The sequence below is a fragment of the Mustela lutreola genome, chromosome 11 (genome assembly GCF_030435805.1).
Source record: "Mustela lutreola isolate mMusLut2 chromosome 11, mMusLut2.pri, whole genome shotgun sequence".
Classification (NCBI taxonomy): Eukaryota; Metazoa; Chordata; class Mammalia; order Carnivora; family Mustelidae; genus Mustela; species Mustela lutreola.
Window position 1 is genome coordinate 60,935,975 of NC_081300.1, and position 22,878 is coordinate 60,958,852.

At 38.8% G+C, this 22,878-nt stretch overlaps 1 protein-coding gene across 5 annotated transcripts in view; it reads right to left on the reverse strand.

Annotated features, from left to right (window-relative positions):
* The window catches only part of PTPN2 (protein tyrosine phosphatase non-receptor type 2), an 86,215-nt gene that overhangs the window by 57,817 nt on the left and 5,520 nt on the right, over window positions 1–22,878 (reverse strand). For 4 of the 5 annotated variants that reach the window (XM_059138759.1, XM_059138760.1, XM_059138761.1 and 1 more), the window contains exon 2: window positions 6,507–6,597. The exons of the other annotated variant lie outside the window; for it this stretch is intronic. In XM_059138759.1, coding sequence (XP_058994742.1) covers window positions 6,507–6,597 — 91 coding nt within the window. The remainder of the gene's footprint in view (window positions 1–6,506; window positions 6,598–22,878) is intronic. 5 annotated transcript variants of the gene reach the window in all.

A 22,878-nucleotide genomic window follows, 5' to 3' on the forward strand; every position in this document is an offset into this window, starting at 1 on the left:
TGAATCAAAATCTAGAAAAAATCTGGGACTCATAAGGAAGTAATTTATGTTCCGTTCCCATTTACCTCACTGGTTTCCAGGTTTCCTCTCAGAAGCTATTCCTAACTCCTTAGGCACAGCTCCACCAACATACACGGTCCTAACTCATGATACATATAGCACAACAGGTCTGCAGCTCCCTCACTATACTGTGAATTATCAAGGGCAGGGTACATATATTTGTGGTATTTGTGGTATTCACAATGCATAGCATAGAGTCAGTCAGGTTTTCAATACATGTTTTCTGAACCAAACCAACTGTAGAGTATTATGTATGGAAATACATTTTAAATTTTATAATGACCGACAGTAAGGAAATATATATTTGCATAATCCAGGAAGTGTTTTATTTTTTTTAAGATTTTATTTATTTATTTGACAGACAGAGATCACAAGTAGGCAAAGAGGCAGGCAGAGAGAGGAGGAAGCAGGCTCTCCGCAGAGCAGAGAGCCCGATGCGGGCCTCGATCCCAGGACCCCGAGATCATGACCTGAGCCGAAGGCAGAGGCTTTAACCACTGAACCACCCAGGCACCCACCAGGGAGTGATTTAAATAAAACACGCATTCCTGGGCCCATCTATATTTAATGAGTCGTCACCTCTATGACCTCCTCCACTGTGTGAGAATAACACCCAAGGCGAAGTGGTGGTGAAGATATTTGGAAGAGGTTTTTGACTAATGTGGGTCAGAAAGGGGAAGATGTTCCAAAAAGGGAATGATATATTCAAAGACACAGAGTTATCAGTAATGGTCACACTGGGTGTTGCCTAGCTGCCTCAGTTGGTGGAGCATGTGATACTTGATCTCCTGGTTGTGAGTTCAATCAAGCCCCATACTGGGTGTAGGGATTACTTAAAAATAAAACCTAAAAAAAATCTTAGAAGCTGGTCACATTGGGAGAACTCTCAGTGTTTCAGTTTGACCAAAATCAGTAATTTGTAAGTAGGGCGTGTGGGTCACTCATTTGGTTAAGTGTCTGCCTTTGGCTCAGGCCATGATCCCAGGGTCCTGGGATGAGTCCAACATTGGGCTCCTTGCTCATCAGGGAGCCTGCTACTCTTTCTGCCTGCCACTCCTCCAGCTTGTGCCCACTTTCTCTCTCTGACAAATAAGTAAAATCTTTAATAACAATAACAATTATTATTATTTGTGAGAAAATGGCTAGAAAAATCTAGAGGTATATGAAGGTTTGGTCTCCAAAAGTTCTTGTAAGATAATGCTACAAAGGCAATTTCTCATAAAACTCATGGAACACTACTGGAGAGTGGAAAACAGAAGTGCATTTTACAAAGATTACCCTGGATACCACATGGAGAATGGACTGAAATGGGGAAAGAACAGAGACAAGGAGACAAGTTAAGAGGTTATTAAAATAATTCAGAAGAGGAAGAGTGAGGGCCTGAACCAAGCCAGCACAAACAGCGAAGAAGAGATTTAAAACACAATGTGGGGGGACCTGGGTGGCTCAGTGGCTTAGCACTTGACTCTTGATTTTGGCTCAGGTCATGATCTGAGGGGTGTGAAATAGGGCCCTGTGTTGGACTCCGTGCTGGGCATGGAGCCTGCCTGGGATTCTCTCTCCCTCTCCCTCTGTTCCCTGCACCCATCCCCCTAGCCCAGTGCACATTCCTGTTCTCTCTCTCTCTCTCTCTCAACAATTAAATTTAATTTAAAAAATGAAACACATTATGGAAATTGAATTGTAATTACTTAATTATCAAGTAGATATGAGAGCTGAATCAGAGAAGGGTTTGAGTTTCTAGCTGCAGCATATGTGTCAATAATAGTACCATTTATGATATGGGGACTAGAGCAGAAAAAGCAGCTCTCAGGGTTGGGACCAATGGGGAGGAATGTTACATCAGTATCTAGACATACTGAGTCTGAGGCAGCTAGAGGACATCCACACAGAGATGAGTGCCTTGCAAAAATGGGTCTATAGCTAAGAAAGACCTAGGCTACAGATGAGATTTAGGGTGATAAGTACATGGTAACCAAACCTACAGAAGATGAGACCATTCATAGAAGTGTCCAAGTGAGAAGGAGAGGAAGACAGTCGACTGATGAAGAGAAGCTCTGAAAATGCCTGATTAGCCAGAGAAATAATAGCAAAATAGAAAAAATATGGTGTTAGGGAAGGAAGGCAGAATCAACAATGTCAAAAGTCATAGGGGTAAGAAAAGAAACCAATGGAAAGTCCCTCATTGCATGTGAAAACTAGAAAGCTTGAGAACAGTACGTTAGAATAGAAGTTTCAGAGGGGAGGCTGGGGTAGAATCATGGGCTAAAGAATGTACATGCACAAGTGACAAGGATGGAGACAAATAATATGGTGGGTTTTTTTTTTTTTTTTGAGACTCTGTATGCAAATGTGTGCATGTACTCATGTCCGCATAGGTGACAGAGTAAGTGGAGCTGAGGTGTAGTAGGAGGGTTGAGATGAGAAGAGGCTGAAGCACATTTACATAATATGGGAAAGGAACTACGGGAAAGAGGTTGAAAATAGGAGTAAAATGAGGTCCCAGAGGAGGAATGAGGCATCAGGATACAACCCTAGGACAGGAGAGGGAAGGCTTTATTTCCTGGGACTTCAGGAAAAGAGGAGTGCAGAGAGAAATAAGTTTCCAGGTGGTAGAATATGAAGTTGAAGAGTTATTTCTGGATTTTTAAACTGTTTCTCTACAGAACTGAAGGCAGATCATATTCTGCGAGTGGTGGGTGTGGGGGTGTGTTGAGAGCTGGTTTCCTTTGGGACAAGTCAGAGCTGAGGGGCAGTGGGACTGACCGGGGGCACGGAGGAAGAGAACAGGGCAGCCCAGCCCCAGTCAGTGCCTGAGCCTACCCAAGGCATACACATGAGCCCAGAGTTTACAGAAACTGAACGACTATCTGACGTTAGGTTCACAGGGTAGGAAAAATTAAAGAGCCACAGAGATGATCCTTCTAACATATCAGAATAGCAAGAAAGTTATTAAGTAATAATAACTTATAATAATGACTTAGTAGGGTGGGGAAGGAAGTAAGGTACTATAATAAATAAAAAAGTCAACAAACTGAAGATTCTGATGAAGTCAAAGGGCTGGGAAGACAGAAAGTAGCCCTCAAGGTAGCAGCATTTAAGATTTCGGGGTTGAGAGCTGAAAAGGTCCAGAACTGTGCGGCTCCGCCATCACGTGGTTCCTTCCCAGAGCCACAATCCCATCCAGGCACAAAGAAAGAGGTACTGAGAGAAGAGGGCGAAGAGGAAGATACGGTATGGGTCCTGAGCATTCTAAGCTGAGAGAGGAGACTGCGGCGCAGGGACTGTGAAGTCAGGTGAGGACAGGTACAAGGGCGGTGATCAGTACCTGGATGGCACAGCCTCAGAGCGGATCGCTTTAACTTGCAGGCTGGAGAGTTAGGGCTCAGTTAGGAAACTCAGGTTACAGGGGAAGCAAGGACAAGTAGCTTCTACCTGGGAGAGACAGAAAGGTACTTTACTCGGGGAGAGCCAGGCTTCAGCGGGGAGAAAATGCAAGGAGAAGGTTCGCTGAGTGGCAGGCTCACAGGCGAGTGCAGCTCCGGGGCACACCAAAAACAGCAGCAGTGGAAGAGACAGCAGGGGGCAAGGGCCACATCTCCTCTGAGGAAGAAACGACTTCTCCTAAAACGGTACCTATGCTAGGTGAATGGCCTTCTTCCTGAGAAGACATACAGAAGAGCGAGCCCAAGCTAGTGAGGATGGAGGTGGGGTTAGTAAATACACAGCAAATCGAGCTCTTCTGGCAGCCTTCAACCTGACATGTCCGACAGGCAGCTGGGTACATGAGTCTAACGTGTGAGACAAATCACAAGTTCCATTGACTTGTATATTTGAGAAGAATTTAAGCCACAAATTGTCTTACTTTTAAGTGTCTCAGTTCCAATTTTTAACAATTCCTCCATTTAGAGCAATTTGATCAAACTACTGAGGGGATTCAAACATACTTTATCACATCCAAAGACTGCTATCACAACAGATTTATGTAAAATTCAAAGACAAATCGGGGCTTGGCATAGGGGAGGAAGGGAGCAGGCTGGCTGGGGCCCTCAAGAGGGATCTTGAGGTGGCGCTCTTCCCCAGGTTTGTACCCAGACTGTGGTGGAGACCCTACACTCTACCATGTAACAGAGCTGAGCAGAACCAAACACAGCCACAAATGAGGGCAGGTGACACTGGGGAGATCTGGATGGATAGCATCCATGTCCACTTCCTGGTGGCAGTTATGCCAAGATGTTAGCACTGGGGAGAACCAGAGGAAGGGTATGCAGGATCTCTGAGTGCTACTTCTCACAACTGCATCCCTATCTACAGTTGTCAAAAGAAGCTTGGGTTGTTGTTTTTCGGTTGTTTGTTTTTTTTTTTAATTAGAGGCAACAAAGCAAGGTGTACAACTGGGACACACTGTCTTCAAAACTCAGGGTAAACACTAAAGATTAGTGTTCTAGCTCAATGATACTCAAAAGAAATTTGGAGAGGGTGAAGGGGCACCTAAATGTTAGAACCATTGCCCACGCCCCCATTCCCTGCACACACACCAACACCAGAATTGTTGCCATGGTGAGCCAGGTTTCAGAAGTTTGTCTATCTTCAAGTGCACTGCAAGTAAAGAAGAACAAAAAACCACTCTCTGGGGGCGACTTATCTCTACAAACGCTACTAACTCATAAGGAAAACATGTAAGAGAAACGTAATATTTAGAAAGTAATTTATAATAAACATGAAATATTTTTAAGAGATTACTTCTCATTTGATTTGTCCAAAATTAGACAATACACTTTTTCATGGAAATGTACTTGATCAACGGAAAGAAGAATGTTCTGTTCCTTTAAGAAAGAAAGTATGGACCTTTACCCCAGTACATTTTCTTTTCCTTTTTTTTTTTTTTTTAAAGATTTTATTTATTTATTTGACAGAGAGAGAGAGAGAGAGAGAGATCACAAGTAGGCTGAGAGGCAGGCAGAGAGAGGGGAAAGCAGGCTCCCTGCTGAGCAGAGTACCCGATGCAGGGCTCCATCCAAGGACCCTGAGATCATGACCTGGGCCAAAGACAGGGCTCAACCCACTGAGCCACCCAGGCGCCCCGCCCGACCCAGTACATATTCAGTAGAATATCCATACGGTCCTAACAAGGAAGACAACGTATATAAGGATATACAATCTGTAGCCTTGAGTAGAGTGAGATTATTCAGCCTACACGGGAGGTCTCAGCACACTAGCACCCTACCCTTGCCAACTAGCGGAAAGAATCACAAACAAGTAGGAAACAAAATGTGATGAACTCAGTATTTTTTTTTTTTATATCCCTACTAACAAGCAGCCCTAAAGAAAAGAACCATGCCCACTAAAACCTAATATGGAATAACATTATAGAATAATAAGTAGTAATTTAGTATTTGAACAAATGGTATCAATCAGAACAAAAGTTAAAATCACCTCAGGCTAAATACATTTTTAAAGCTGTGGTGTGACACCTATTCACAGAATTGTGTACATGCACAAGTATGTACATCAGAATCCAAATGTTCGGCCCAAAGGAACTGGTACATAAAAGAATGGCATATTAAAGATGCTACCAAAGCCACTGAAAGACTTATGATAGGAGAATGCTTACAGTGTATTGTGAGGTGGGAAAAGAGCTACAATTAATATGCGAGGGCTTCTAATTTTAAATTTAAAAGAATGTATATAGGGGTGTCTGGGGACTCAGTCAGTTAAGCATCTGACTCTTGGTTGGGTGACTCCTGGTTTCAGCACAGGTCATGATCTTAGGACTGAGAGACAGAGCTGCAAGTCAGGCTCAGTGTTCAGCATGGAGCCTGCATGAGATTCTCTCCTTCTCCCTATGCTCCTCCCCTTTGCATGCGCACTTGTGCTCTCTCTCAAATAAATTAAATATTTGAATAAATAAAAGAATGTATATATGTGTTTATTCAGAAAAAATACAAAAAAAATATAAACCCAGAAGTTTTAAATTTGTTTTTAAATCATGAGGTTTTTCTCTTTTACACATTTCTGTTTTAAAAGTTTTCTACAGAGAGTATATACTACTTTTATAATGTGGGGGGAAAAAGAAAACTACACTGATAAATATTTTCAGTAATATTTAAAAGGTTATGGAATAATAAGAAATTTACATATACAAATACACATATACATATATATGATTACCATTAATTAAAAAAAAAGAATTATGCATAAGAAAAAAATAAGAAATACACTGAAATAACAGTGGCTGTGTTTAAAGGATACAATAATTATAGGCAATCTTCCTTCCTTCTACTATTTTTTGTCTTGAAATTTTTCTTTAAAGAATATGTATGATGTTAATATGAAGAAAACCACTGTACTTATCAACCCTAATCCCAAACCTTCTTTTTCATTGTACTGTACCTCCTAAAACAAACCCACAAATATATACATGCACACAAACCCAACGTACTTACATGGGCTTACATCTCTGTATCTGTTTCGATTTCTGTTTTCTGGAAACTTGGCCACTCTATGAGGATAGTCATGGGACTCATTGCGAATTTCCTTAAAATAACAAAAATACATTTTAATATTCCTCTTAAATTGAGCAAAACAGATACTTTCCAGTATAAAGTAACATTTATCAAGCACTGATGAAATGCCAAGTACAACACAAAGCTCACTGTCTACATTATCTCATTCAGTTCCTACAACACCAACAGGAAAAACTATCATCTCTATTTTATATGTGAGGGATGACAGGCTTCGAGAGGTGAAACAATCTGCCAAATGTCATAACGCCAGTAAGTGCCAGACCTCAGGACTGAACACGGTCCTTCAGGCACAATGTCTCTGCTCTGGATGTATTCATATATTGCCACGTAATGATTCAACCCCTACAAGCAACATTAGACACTTTATGCAACACAAACTAATGCAATGGAGGTATCTAAGGCTAATCACATCATACTCTGATTTCTTACTAAGCTTTCAATAATATCTACTTCTATTTTGGAGTTTCTATCTTAAAACTTTCATCTATTTCTTCACCTTCATGCCATATTACTGTTACTTTGAGTCCAGAAATATCCTCAAATTTTATTTCTAGAGCCATAAATGCTTAGCAACCACCACTAGGTCAGAGGCTCATTTTAGGACCCTTACAGTTCTCTGTGTTCCACTAGGGAAGAAATTCTATGAGGGTACAGCTGTACTAAGCACTCAGCTATCTGGTGTATCCAGCATGAACAGCCCCCCCCCCAACTCAAAGAGAACACATTATTCTGAGAATGCAGACTAAACCAGAAACACCCCCAAAAATGTGCATCAACAGCAAAAATTAATTTGATTTGTTTTCACACTATCACATGTGAGAAAAAGCATTTTAAAAGTGAGGGGCCACATGATTTTATAAAGTAAGCATCAATAAATTACTCAAGTCACTTTTTTTTCTATTTATAGATGTTTAGTTTAATAAATGTATTCCTAAATAATTAATTTTGATTGAAAACCCTATGTATTTTTTATAATTTTTTAATCCTTCTTTATTTTTTTAAATTTCTTTTCAGCGTAACAGAATTCATTGTTTATGCACCACACCCAGTGCTCCATGCAATATGTGCCCTCCTTAATACTCACCACCTGGCCCCCCCAACCTCCCACGCCCCGCCCCTTGAAAACCCTCAGATTGTTTTTCAGAGTCTATAGTCTCTCATGGTTCATCTCCCCTTCCAATTTCCCTCAACTCCCTTCTCCTCTCCGTCTCCCCTTGTCCTCCATGCTATTTGTTATGCTCCACAAATAAGTGAAGCCATATGATCACTGACTCTCTCTGCTTGACTTATTTCACTCAGCATAATCTCTTCCAGTCCTGTCCATGTTGATACAAAAGTTGGGTATTCATCCTTTCTGGTGGAGGCATAATACTCCATAGTGTATATGAACCACATCTTCCTCATCCGTATCTAGTAGCGAGATTGAAGCAGTGATCAAAAACCTCCCAAAAAACAAGAGCTCAAGTCACTTCTTGACAAATGCTCCTACTAATGGATTTCCTGGCCTCTTGTATGCCACCAGCCCCAGAATAGGTAACTTTCGTTTGTCTTTTCACCCACTGGGCCTTCTAAGATGCAGAGAGTAAGGAACACAGACCTCCTCTCACTGGGTCACACTGCATGTGCAAAGAACATGTGGAACACAACCCATGTTGGTATTGCCACTTTGGAAAATGCAATCTGCCACAAACACACAATAGAAACACATACACATACACGCTATAATTGTTGCTACTGATTTTTTAATGCTTCTCTCTCATCCAGCAATCTTACTGAGCACTCTAATATTCTGTAGTGGCTGTGGATTTCTCAGTATTACCAAACAGTTGTAATTCTGTCTCTTCCCTGTATTTTTTTAAATTTCTTATTTCTTTTTCTTATCTAATCCCATTGGCTAAAATTGATTATTCAATGTCATATAGATATATTTTTCCCCCTGATTTTGAAACAACTGCTACTAAGGTTTAACCATTAGGCATAATATTTGCTTTGTGTTTCTGATCAATAGATACCCTTTTCAAGTTAAGATACTTCTCTTTAATTTCTAGTTGGCTAAACATTTTTTATCATGGGTGGGTGTTGAACTGTATTCAGTGTTTTCCCTGCATTTATGGAAGTGATCATATAGCTGTTCTCCTTTACTCAGGTAGGTGTTGAATTACAATTTACACATTTTCACTTAGTAATATGCCTTTAAAGTTCCTCCATGTCCTTTCATGGCTTGATAGCTCATTTCTTTTTAGTGCTGAATAATATCCCATTGTCTAGAAGTACCACCACTGTTTTATTTAAGATGTACACATCTATGTTTTTAAGTTAAACTGACCCCTAATTTTCTATTTTCATATGACTTAATTCAGTTCCAGTATCAAAGTTATACAGCCTCATATATTAATTTGGACAGAAATATTACCTTTCGGTTTCAAAAACTTTTCCAAGAAAGCATATAACAAATGTAATTTGCTGAAAAGATGTAAAAGTGTCAACTATTCCAACACGTTAATTATATTAAGCTTTTATATGTTAAGTAATAAATTTTACATGTAAAATTAAATACATTCAGGTCTAGGCTTATATTTATTTGATAACTTCATACACTTTATAGAGTTGAAACACTACAAAGTAATTTTTTAAAAAGATTTTATTTATTCATTTGAGAGAGATACAGAGGCAGAGAAGAGAGCAAAAGCAAGGGGAGCATAGAGGGAGAGGGAGAATCAGACTCCTTGCTGAGCTGGGAGCCTGACATGGAGCTTGATCCCAAAATCTGGAGATCATGACCTAAGCCAAAGGCAGTCATCAAACCTTCTGAGCCACCCAAGCGCTCCTACAAAGTAATTTTATATTGCAAATTAGTAACTGACATAAAAGAAAAATATTAATTTAAAATAATACTAAAACAGGGACACCTGAGTGGCTCAGTTGGTTAAGTGCCTGCCTTTGGCACAGGTCACAATCACAAAGTACTGGGACTGAGCCCTACATTAGGTTCCCTGCTCAGCAGGGAGCCTGCTTCGCCCTCTACCCCCTACCCCCAACTTGTGTTCTCTCTTGCTGGTGCGTGCGCTCTCTTAATAAATAAAAATATTTTTTTAAAAAAATTAAAAATTACAAAATAAAAACATACTATAACAGTTGTCTGTTAATAGCTTTTCTGTATCAAATGTAGAGAAAACAAACTGGCAAGAATAAAAAATTCTGGTAATATGAGGCAGATGATAGTATTCTTATACATTATTGCTGAATGTAAACAGATACAATGTTTGGGAATGATTTAATAAGATCATACATTTGACCCACCAATTTTTTTTTTTTAAGATTTTATTTATTTATCAGAGAGAGGGGGGGAGAGAGCGAGCACAGGCAGACAGAATGGCAGGCAGAGGCAGAGGGAGAAGCAGACTCCCCGCTGAGCAAGGAGCCCGATGTGGGACTCGATCCCAGGACGCTGGGATCATGACCTGAGCCGAAGGCAGCTGCTTAACCAACTGAGCCACCCAGGCGTCCCAGACCCACCAATTTTATCCTCAAGGAATTTATATCACATAGCCACCCACCTGTGTGCAAAGATTTATGGACAAGGATGTTCACTGTACATAAGAGTGAAAAATTAGCAAAAATGTTAAATGATCTTCAGGAGTGAACTGGTGAGATAAATTATAAGGCACCAATGCCTTATAATTTATAACGGAAAAGGAAACAAGGAAAAAGGACAAGTGCTACATATAGTGATATGAAAAAATTTCAAGGAAACAATGAAATGAACAATTTCACTGCATAGTGAAAAAAGTACAAAACAATACTGCACTCATGGTGGGGAGGGAACAATCCACTCAAACATAAATATGCCTAGAATACAGTGAATAATTCTAAGAGGATGAGAAATTAGTAAATTTGGGGGAGAGGCTGAACATCTAGGGAAGAGTACGGATTTATGCAATAAAAATTTATTTTCACTGTGAAATATTTCAAGTAGAAATATATATATTATCACATCCATTTTACCATCAGTGAGATTAAACACTTATTGCCACTTTTGACTATCTGCTTCAAATCTTTATTTTTAAAAATTTATTTATTTTAGAGAGAGAGAGAGAGAATGTGTGTTTGCACACACAAGTGAGAAGGGGGAGTGGGAGAGAGAGAATCTCAAGCAGACTCCACACTAAGCATGGAGCCGCCTTCATGGGGCTCAATCCCATGGCCCTGAGATCACGACCTGAGCAGAAATCAAGAGTCAGATAACTAACTGACTAAGCCACCCAGGTACCCCAAACCCAACACATTTCTTAAGTTTATTCTTAAGCATTAAAAAAAAAATTATTTTTAACTGATCTCAATAGGACTACACTTTTTTTCTCCCTTAATCAGTAAGGATGGATTTCATAGTATTACATTCCCTCATATTGACCATCTTTACAGTCCCAAAATAAATTTGGGAATGGTGTTCTAACTGTATCTCTAGATAATACCTCATAATATCATTAGAATTTTAGGATTATAATCATAAGTAAAATTAAACTGCCTATTTGGAAGGGGAAGGGAAGATGCTTACTCATCTATTTTTATCTTTCCTTTGTATTCAATCTGACCCTCTAAAGCTTTATTTTACTTTGTTTTTTTAGCTTGAATGAAATGCTTGCTTAGCCCACTAATATCCTTCTTTCCTTCTTGCTTTAGAGACTTTTCAAATCCTATTAAGCTTAGAAGAGTGTCATCTCATTATTTTCTAGAGTCTTTAATGGCATATTGATTTCTTCTTTTACCCAAAAATGATTCGCAACGGCTGTTGTTTTCTATATGTTATGCTTCCTTATTTCCTATTTCCCGTTGTTTTCTGTATTAATCAAGTTTTCTTTGTTCCTCTTTCCCTCTAGTAATTTAGAAGTAAAAGTACCACTCCTATTCTACTGGGAATCAGTCTTAAAATTTTGTAAAAGCCATGTTTGAACTTGTATTTTTCTACTAATGTGAAAGCATCTATCAATAAATCCCTACTGGTAGGAGTGCCTGGGTGATTCAGTCGGTTAAGTGTCTGCATTCAGCTCGGATCATGATCTCAGGTTCCTGGGATGAAGCCCCAAGAGCAGGGAGCCTGCTTCTCCCTCTCCCAAATAAATAAATAAAATCTTTAAAAAAAAATCCCTACTGATAAAAATCTACAGTACAATTATCATATTTCACTTCCTTCTTCCTACAGCCCAATCCCCCATATTTTCTTGAAATAATCTAGAACTTCGGATCCATATTTTTTACACTTTCAATTATTTCAAAATTAATTTCTTACCACTTGCAGTAAGGTTTACAACAGTATTTACAATTACTTAACGTTAACTCTAGAGTTTACCTGGCTTCACTGCCCAAATCTGCGTACTATACCTATTTCATTTCTCTCAGCTCTTGGATGACATTTCTCCATTATCTTCTGGCATACACTGTCAGAGTGCATAAGTCTGATGCAAAACTGACAGGTTCTTCTCTCCACATAACTTGTTTTTCTACGTTACAGGGTTTTGTCTTCTATCCTGTTACTTGGAAAATTCATTAAGACACACCTAGGTTTTTATGCTTTTTTAATATATTCTTTTTTTTTAAAGGTTTTATTTGTTTATTTGACAGACAGAGATCACAAGTAGGCAGAGAGGCAGGCAGAGAGAGAGAGAGGGAAGCAGGCTCCCTGCTGAGCAGAGAGCCCAATGCGGGACTCGATCCCAGGACCCTGAGATCATGACCTGAGCCGAAGGCAGCGGCTTAACCCACTGAGCCACCCAGGCGCCCGCTTTTTTAATATATTCTTGATGAAGACTTTGTGGTCCCCTTTAATCTTGAAATTCAAGGCTTTCTTCAGCTCAGAAACACTCTTCCATTTATGTCTTTGGTCCCTGCTTCATCTCCGGGTCCTCTGTTCTCTTTCAGAACCACCTAACACAGAGATTTGAGACTTTTATGTGTTTTAAGTGTTCTCTCATAATTTTCACTTTAAATATCTCTTTCCTGAATTCAGATTTTTCTCATGCTAACTTGGTATTCTGCATTATTTTGCTAGTGAACCTTAAGTTTTTTTCAACAATTATGTTTTATAAGTTTAAGAACTCCTCCTGTTCTCGGTTTATTTTTATAACTTGCTCTAGTTTTGGGAATCTGAATTCCAGTTTCCCCTATTTCATATACTATTCCACATGCTCTAAATGATCCAACTAGTCTCACTTTCTTGAGGTGTTGAACTTTCCATATGTTTAACATTTGTTTGCTCATCTTCACAGAGAGTGCAGGCATCAACTTTCACCCAAGCTTTTGTAGATGCTCACACTGTTTTATATCAAAATCCCCTAATTCTTGGAATTGGAGGAAACTGGTCAAGATACAAACTTCCAGTTATAAGTAAAATAAGTATTGCAGAGGAAATGTACAACAGGATGACTAGAGCTTAACACTACTATGTGATGCAGAGGAAAGTTACTGAGATTAAATCCTAAAAGTTCTCCTCACAAGGAGAAAACTGTTTTCCTTCCTGTCTTTTCCTTTTATTTTATTTATATGAGAAGATGGATGTTAGCAGAACCTATGTGGTAATCATTTTACAATACATATAAATCAAACCACCATGCTGTACACGCCTTAAATGTAAACAGTGATGTATATATGTATATCAGTCATTTCCCAAGAAAACTGAAAAAACAAAACAAAAAAACCCTCTAAGTCTCAAGTATATGGATAAGACCCTTCTCTGGTGACAAATAATAATGTAGATTTTTCCTCTTATCACTGCATTTTGGTCATTTCGATAATAAGTAAGAACAACAAAAAAGCCTCTATTGCATGGGATTAAGAACCTGAAAATTTATATCCATTTCTCATGATCGATCTATCACTGTTCTTGTTGTCGATGTTTACGGCTATTTGTACTGCTCTATCTAACAATCTTCTCTTTTTTTATACTCAGACCTCAGAATTTTCCTTAAGACTATCGTAAGTGCCATAAGAAAAGTATGTTCACATTTAAAATAAACACAGAGGGATGCCTGTGTGGCTCAGCTATTAAGCATCTACCTTTAGCTCAAGTCATGATCCCAGGGATCTGGAATGGAGTCCCCATGGCATGGGACTCCCTGCTCAGCAGGGAGCCTGCTTCTTCCCCTCCCCCCTCCCTCCTCCCCCTGCCTGGGCACTCTGTCAAATAAATAAATAAAACCTCAAATAAACACACACACACACACACACACACACACAGATGCATACAAAATAAACATGGAAAGTAGATTTACTTTCACCTCGGGGAGTAAAGAGCACAGTGCACGAATAGACCCAAAAGATGACCAGGAGGGGTGCCAGCCGGCTTAGCTGGTGAAGCATGCAACTCTTGATCTCTGGGTTGTTAAGTTCGTGTCCCACACTGGGCGCAGAAACTTAAAATGAAGACTTACCAAAAAACAAAAACAAAAACAAAAACTAGGAGTATGCCACATAAACAAGTAGAGAATGACAGGTCTAAGTAGACAAAACAGCTTGTGCCAAGTCATTAAGATGCAAAAGTACATAAAAATAAACAAATGAAAAAAAAATAAACAAAAGAAAGAATGAATAACTGATGTCTTGCAAGAAGTATAAGCACCACAGAACTTGTGGTGCACAAGAGAGGAAAATGCAAGAAATGAGGATGAACAAGCATAGAGATGAGATTATACAGTCATTTGTTCATGTTTCATTCACCCAATATACATAAAGGAATTCTGCAAATTATAAGGATGGTACTCTAAATGGCAGGAAGAGGAAGGAAAAAGGGATGGGATATTCAGGAAACAGTATGATAAAAGCAGGCAATTATTTAGGAAAAAAAAAAAAACTGGTCAGGAACAAGACAATGATTCCCAATTTCACCACTTCTTTTTTTTTTCCCCCAGGATTTTATTAATTTATTTTAAAATTTTTATTTTTAAGTAATCTCCACACCTAACCTGGGGTTAGGTGAGTTTGAGTTTGAAACTCACAACCTCAAGAACAAAAATCACACACTCTACCAAATGAGCCAGTCAGGTATCCCACACTTTCACTACTTCTATTCAACAGAGTACTGAAATTTTAGCCAGAGTAACTGTGCTATAATAAATAAATAGGCATTCAAATTGGAATGGAAGTTGTAAAACTATCTTTATTCACAAATGACATGACCTTATATGTAGAAAATCCTAAAGAACCCACCCATCCACACACACAAAAAAAACAAACCTGTTAATAAATTCAGCAAAGCAGCAGAACACAAAATCAACATACAAAAGTCAGTATTTCTATACACTAGCAATGAAGCCAAAGAAGGAAATTAAGAAAACAATCCCATTTACAACAGAATCAAAAAGAAGTGTTCTGAATAAACTTAACCAAAAAAGTGAAAGATTTGTACACTGGAAACTACAAAACACAGATGAAATTAAGGATAACCTAAATAAATACAAAGAAATCCTGTATTCATGAATTGGAAGATTTAAATACTAAGAATACAAAACTACCTAAAGTGATACACTCATTCAGTGTCATCTCTATGAAAATTTCAGTGACAAATATGCAGATATGGAAAATCTCATCCCAATATTTACATGGAATTTCACAGGACCCTGAATAGTCGAAATAATCTTGAAAAAGAGTAACAAAGTTGGAGGACTCACACTTCCTGATTACAAAACTTACTGCAAAGCTATAGTTAAATGTTACCAGTGTGGTATGGCATAAAAACAGTCACAGAGATCAATGGAATAGAATACAAAGTTCAAAAATAAACTCTCAGATCTACAGTCATTTGATTTTCAACAAGCAAGCAAATTCAATGTGGAAAGTCTTTCAACAAGTGATGCAGGGAAAACTGGATATCCACATGCAAAAAAAATGAAGCTGACTTTCACCATACAAAAATTAACTAAAATGGATCAAAGACCAAATGTAAGAGCTAAAACAATAAAACTCTTGGAAGAGAGCATAGGCACTGAAAGTCATCATCTTAGATTTGGTAATGGTTTCTTAAATTATGACACCAAAAGCACAGGTGAGAAAAAAAATAAAATAAAATACACTGGGCTTCAACAAAATTAAAATCTCTGTTCATCAAATGACAATACACAATTAAAAGGAAACACACAGCTTCGGAAAAAATATTTGCCTATCATGTATCTGACAAGAGATTAATAACCACAACATACAAAGAATTCCTACAATTCAACAACAAAAGGAAAAACAATGTAAAAATACACAGACATCTATTAGAATGGCCAAAATCTGGAACACTGAGAACACCAAAAGTTGACAAGGATATAAAGCATAATAACTCTCATTCATTGTTGGTGAGAATACAAAATGGTACAGCCACTTTGGAAAACACTTTGGTGGTTTCTCACAAAACAAAACATACTCTTACCATATGATCCAGTAATTGCACTCCTTGCTATTTACCTAAAGAAGATGAAAACTTATGCTCACAGAAAAACCGGACATAGCAGCTTTGCGTACAACTGTCTAAACTTGGAAGCAATCAAGATGTCCTTCAGTAGATGAATGGAAAAACAGTGTTACATCCAGACAATGGAGTATTACTCAGTGTTCAAAAGAAATGAATTATCATGCCATGAAGACATGTAGGAACCTTAAATGCATATTACTAAGTGAAAGAAGCCAATTTGAAAAGGCTACTTACTATATGATTCCAACTATATGACGTTTTTGGAAAAGGCGAAACTATGAAGACAGTAAAAAGATCAATAATGGTTACTGGGGTTGGGGAAGGGGGTAGGGATGAATAGGGAGAACACCGGATTTTTATATATGATGCCATAATGATGGACACATGGATACATTTGCCCAAAGCCTCAGAATGTATGCCACCAAAAATGAACCCCAAGGGGCATCTGGGTGGCTCAGTGGGTTAAAGCCTCTGCCTTCGGCTCAGGGCATGATCCTGGGGTCCTGGGATTGAGCCCCACATGGGACTCTGTGAAGCGGGGAGGCTGCGTCCCTTCCTCTCTCTGCCTGCCTCTCTGCCTTACTTGTGATCTCTCTCTGTCAAATAAATAAAATCTTTACAAACAAACAAAAAAGAACCCCAATGTAAACTAGGGATTTTGGATATTTATATCAATGTAGGCTCATCAATTATAACAAGCATACCATTCTGGTGGGGGATTTTGATAATGTGGAAGGCCGCATATGTGGGGGCAGGAGGTACATGAGAAATTTCTGCAGCTCCCCCTCAATTTTGCTGTGAACCTAAAACTACTCTAAAAAAAAAAAAAAAAAAAGAAGTCTTGGGTGTCTGGGTTAAGCTGGTTAAGCATCTGCCTTTGGCTCAAGTCATGATCTCAGGGTCCCAAGATCAAGTCCCATATTGGGCTCTCTGCTTAGCAGGGAGTCTGCTTCTCCTCCTACTCTCCCTCTGTGCTCTCCATCTCTCTCAAATAAATAAATAATTTTTTTTTTAAAAAAAGGGTTTAAAAAAAAGTTGTCTTAGGAAAAAAACAGGCGAAGGAACTGAACAGAAATTTCTCCTAAGATACACAGTTAGTCAATAAACACAGGAAAAAGATACTTGACATCCTTAGTCATTACAGAAATGCAAACATAAACCACTTCATACCTACTAGCAAGACTATAATTTTAAAAATGGAAAATAACAAGTGTTTGTGAGAATATAAAGAAATTAGAATCCTCAAACACTGCTAGTGGGAACATAAAACGTTGCAGCCACCAAAGAAACCATTTAGCTAAACACAGAATTACCATATTATCCAGCAACTCCACTTCCAGGTCCAAATCCAAAAGAATTAAAAAACAAGGATTCCAATACCTATATGCACAGCAATGTTCATAGCAGAATTATTCACAGCAGTCCAACAGTGAACACAACCTAAGTGTCCATTAACAGATGAATGGAGAAACAAAATGTGGTATATACGTACAAAAAAAATTAGTCAGCCATAAAAAGGAATGAAGTTGGTAACAGGCTACAAAAACATTGCTCAACCTTGACAACCTTATGCTAAGTGAAATAAACCAGATACAAAGGGACCAACATATGATTCCACTTGTATGAGGTATCTAGAAGAGACAAATTCACAGATAGAAAGTAGAGCAGAAGTCACCAGGGGAAGGGGGAAATAAGGAGTTATTGCTTAATGGGTACAGAGTTTCTATTTGGGGTGCTGAAAGGGTTTTGGAAACGGTGGTGATGGTTGCACAACATTATAAATGGAATCAATGACATTGAATTGTATACTTACAAATGGCTAAAATGGAATATTTTGTTATATATATTTTATACAAAAAAATTAATTGGATGTCTACCTCATCCCTTTTATCAGAATAAAGTCCTGGTTGAAGAATCATTTAAACATTAAAAAAAAAAAAAAAGAAACCATAAAATTGTAGAAGAAAATTTTTTGTAATCATAGACTAGACAAGGTCTTTCTAAGCCATGGTGCAAAAATCTAGAAAAAGCTGATAAATCGGATTTCATAAAAATTTAAATTTTCTACATAAAAAATACCACAAACATGGCCAAAAAGTAATAAATTGAAAAAATATTTGCAATATACGACAAAGACTTAACTTCATTAATGTGTAAAGAACTCCTATGTATTAAAAAGAGAAAGGAAATAAAATTGGCTTTTTCAAAAGAGAAGCTGTTCAATGGCACTCATTACAACAAAACTGCAAATTATAACTACAGTAAGACTATTTTTCACCTCTCAGATAAAGATCAGAAAGTTAGATGATGTAACTGGGTAGAGGTCAAAGAGTATAAGGAAACAAGCACTTTCTTACACCAATGATGGAAGTGTACATTGATAAAACTTCTTTGTAAGGTTATTCATTGCAACATTGTTTTTAAATAGCTGACGACTAGAAATAATCTACAAGCCCATAGATCAATGGTTAAATAGTGAATACTATTAAAATGTTAAAATGAACACAGCTAAATGGAAGGATTTCCAATAACAGATTAAGTGAAAAAAAAAGCAAGGTGTAGAACATTGTGCTAGTATTTGTTTTGTAGGAGTGCGATGGAGGGAGAAAGGGAAGCAGGCAATGATTAAAACATAAATCATGCAGAAGCAGGTCTCACTGTCATGACGGGACTTCAGTTTTCTCAGGTGACCCCAGCATACCAGCCCTTGACTAGGAACAGAGTGGTCACACTCTGGAAGCCATACAACCTAAGTCCAACCCATCTAAAGAATTTCTGGAAGTACGATTAAATAGGTGACCCTCTAACAAAATGGTATTTTTTCTTCCTTATGATTTTTTTTTTCAGATTTTATTTATTTGACAAAGAGAGACACAGTGAGAGAGGGAACACAGCAGGGAGAGAGGAAGAAGCAGGCTTCTGAAGAAGCAGGGAGTCCGATGTGGGGCTCGATCCCAGGACCTTGGGATCATGACCTGAGCCAAAGGCAGACGCTTAACGACTGAACCACCCAGATGCCTCCTCTTCCTTATGATTTTAATAACATTTTCTTTTCCCTAGCTCACTTTGTTATAAAAATACACTATAAAATACACACAACATAAAAAATATCTTAACTATGTCTTTGGTAAGGCTTCCAGTCAACAGTGGGCTAATAATAACTAAGTTTTAGGGAGTTAAAACTTATATGTGGACACCCCTAACCCTGTATTGTTCCAGGGTCAACTAGAAACTGCAAAGAGGAACTGACAGCTTTCAGAGTATAAAACTGTTCAAATACAGTGAAAGAATAAAATAATTCGGTATGAGATTTTCTTCAAAGGAATGAAAGCAGTCTGAAACAAAATTATAAATGCTCAGTGAAATAAACCAAATTAGGGGCGCCTGGGTGGCTCAGTGGGTTAAGCCGCTGCCTTCGGCTCAGGTCATGATCTCGGAGTCCTGGGATCGAGGCTCTGTGCTCAGCGGAAAGCCTGCTTCCCTCTCTCTCTCTGCCTGCCTCTCCATCTACTTGTGATTTCTCTGTCAAAAAAATAAATAAAATCTTTAAAAAAAGAAAGAAACCAAATTAAATTGACAGAGGAAGAGCATATTAAATCAGACATACTAGTTGCAAAAGGAGTAAGAAGAGTGCATTAAAACAAACATGAAGGGGCACCTGGATGGCTCAATATGCTAAGCTTCTGTCTTCAGCTCAGGTCATGATCCCAGGGTCCTGGGATGGAGCCCTGCATCAGGCTCTCTGCTCAGCAGGGAGCCTGCTTCCTCCTCTCTCTCTCTCTCTGCCTCTCTGCCCACTTGTGATCTCTGTCAAATAAATAAAATCTTAAAAAAAAAAAAACAAAAAACCATGAAAATACCGCACTGAAAAAGTACCAGAAATTCACAGATAAAGTGTCTAATCAGAAATCAGTTTCTCGACCAGGACTTCTTTCCCAGAGGTCATCAACCCCAACAGTTTGAAATCGCATGCTAAAATTTAGAGGATTTTATGTATGTAGGCATTCGTCTCATTCATAGGTTTCATTTTAAAGGTGTTTAAAGATGTTTTAAGATCTTTAAGGGTTTATTTATTTATTTATTTGACAGGAGACGGGGCGTGGGGATGGGAAGGCAGAAGCACAAGAAGTAGACTCTGCTGAGCAGAGAGCCCCACATACGGCTCAATCCCAGGACCCCAGGATCATGACCTGAGCCTAAGGCAGATGTTAACTGACCAAGCCACCCAGGCACCCCTATGTTTAAAATCTAAAATCAAGGATTTACCATTAAGCCAAAACAACTGCCTGAACATTACTACTACTATACCATAAACAGAACATTAAATTAGCACTACATTAAATACATTTAAAATAGCATCACATTCATTTTCAACAACTATTTCAGATAGTAGCCAGGCAAGCTAGAACATCATTAATTACAACATCTGCGTATTCAACTCAGAACAACAAAGTCAGAATTTACATTCTTTAAAATTATCCTGCAGAACCCTATTTCCTCCTCAGTTATCAGCTGCTATGTTTTTTAAATTTTACATGCTAGACTGACACAGTACAGCTAAGCATGCTCCCCAGAATAATGTAGAGTATTACAAAAGTTCTAATATGCCAGTTAGTTTAACCAAGCCCCTATGGGGTGCCTGGGTGGCTCAGCTGTTGAGTGGCCAGCTCTTGACTTCGGCTCAGGTCATGATGTCAGATTTGTGGGATCAAGGCCCCACACTTGGTTCTGTGCTCAGCACGGAGTCTGCTTCTTTCCCTCTCCCTCTGCTCCTCTCCAATTGCGCTCTTCATCTCATAAATAAATCAATTTTTTTGAAATGAAAAAAATAAACAAGCCCCAACAAACAGCCCTCAAGAAACAGTGACTTAGAGCACTAAGTGATGAAGCAGGGAGACAGAACGACAGAACAGGAGACTGCAAGAGTTGTCACAGGTTTCCAACTGGAACAAGGAATTATGTGCATAGTAGCGATCTGGGAGTAGCTTTGAGTTCTTGGAGATTCCAGTTAAAATCAAGAAATTGAGGGGCGCCTGTGTGGCTCAGTTGGTTGAGCATCTGAATTTTGACCAGTTCATGATCTCAGGATTGTAAGACAGAGCCCCATCATCAGGCTCCACACTGCCTGTAGAGCCTGCTTAAGATGCTCTCTCCTACAAATAACAAACAAACAAACAAAAACAAGAAATTGGAAAAGGCAAGCTAGAAAGCCTAGGACAAAGGTGACTGTCTGGATTTCCACAATTACAGACAGGTATCAGTAACTATAGAACATACATCAGAGCCAAAACAGTTATAATTTCTAGTTATATATTCTCTACAGGGTCACCGTTCCCAAGGCTGCTTTCCCTTAAACAGCGGCCCTTACCTATGAAGGAGTCACAGAGATCCATAGCAGAACAAAAGCTATTGAATCACCTAGAAACAAAATACTGAAACACACTCACACATACACACAATTTAGCAGACAGTTTCAGGGGACTTGGAAATCACTGTCCAGTCTAACCCACAGATCCCAGATACTATTTTAAAGGCCTCCAGTCCCAAAATGACCCGACCTATTAAAACACATTCTGTTCTCTTCTTGCTACGAAAAATTTAAATGATACAATCAGTGGCATTAATCTCAAGTAGATCTTAAGGAGAAAGCAATGTAAGTAGTCACAATGGCAAATTGGGATAACACAGAAATGAAAATCCTAAGGACTAAATTTGGGTCCGATCTGTGTCACTGTTGGGTATGGTGGCAACTGTATAGAAGTCCCAACCTCATGCTGGACAGGCATCTCCTCAGCTATGAATGAGGGGGCTGGAATACATCAAGGTGCTAACATGTTATTTATCTATTTTTAAGATTTTTAAGTAATCTCTACACCCAATGCAGGGCTTGAACTCACAACCCTGAGATCAAGAGGTACATGCTCAGGGCGCCTGGGTGGCTCAGTGGGTGAACCCTCTGCCTTCGGCTCAGGTCATGACCTCAGGGTCCTGGGATGGAGCTCCACATTGGCCTCTCTGCTCAACAGGGAGCCTGCTTCCCCTTCTCTACCTGCCTCTCTGCCTACTTGTGATCGATCTCTCTCTCTCTCTCTGTCAAATAAATAAAGAAATAAAATCTTTAAAAAAAGAAAAAAAGAAAAAGTGCATGCTCCACCAACTGAGCCAGGCAGGAGCCGCAAGGGGCCAACATTTTAAAAGGGGAGTGTGATTCTTTTGTTTAGTGAATGTCTCAGAACTACAGGCAAATGGTGGGGAAACAAAACAAAGCACCCCTCCAAAGAGCCTGACACACAAGTAGACAGTTCTAACACTATGTGATTCATACTCCAATAAAAGAATATAGAGGTTCAGGAATCACATAACTTTGCCTAAGGAGACCAGAGGCTAGTCTTAAAGAGGTTTCCTAGATATATAAGGCATAGAAAATACCCAACATATGTAAAGACTCCAAATATGAGAAAGCAGGCTATTTTCAAGGAAATTTAAGGAGTCTATAGAGAAGAGCACATGCAACCATGTGAAACTCCTAATCCTAACATTAAACAATTGTAGACAACGTGTAATACACACTGCAAAGGAAGTGTTTTAGTACAAGAGAGCTTTGCTTTGGGGCGCTGGGTGACACAGTTGGTTAAGCCTCTGCCTTCGGCTCAGGTCATGATCTCAGGGTCCCGGAATCAAGCCCCGAATGGGCTCTCTCCTCGGCAGGGAGCCTGCTCTCCCCCCACCCCCCACCTGCCTCTGCCTGCTTGTGATCTCTGTCAAATAAATTTTAAAAATTAAAAAAAAAAAAAAAAAAAAGAAAGCTTTGGTTTATCCTATGGCTACCCACTATAAATATTAGAA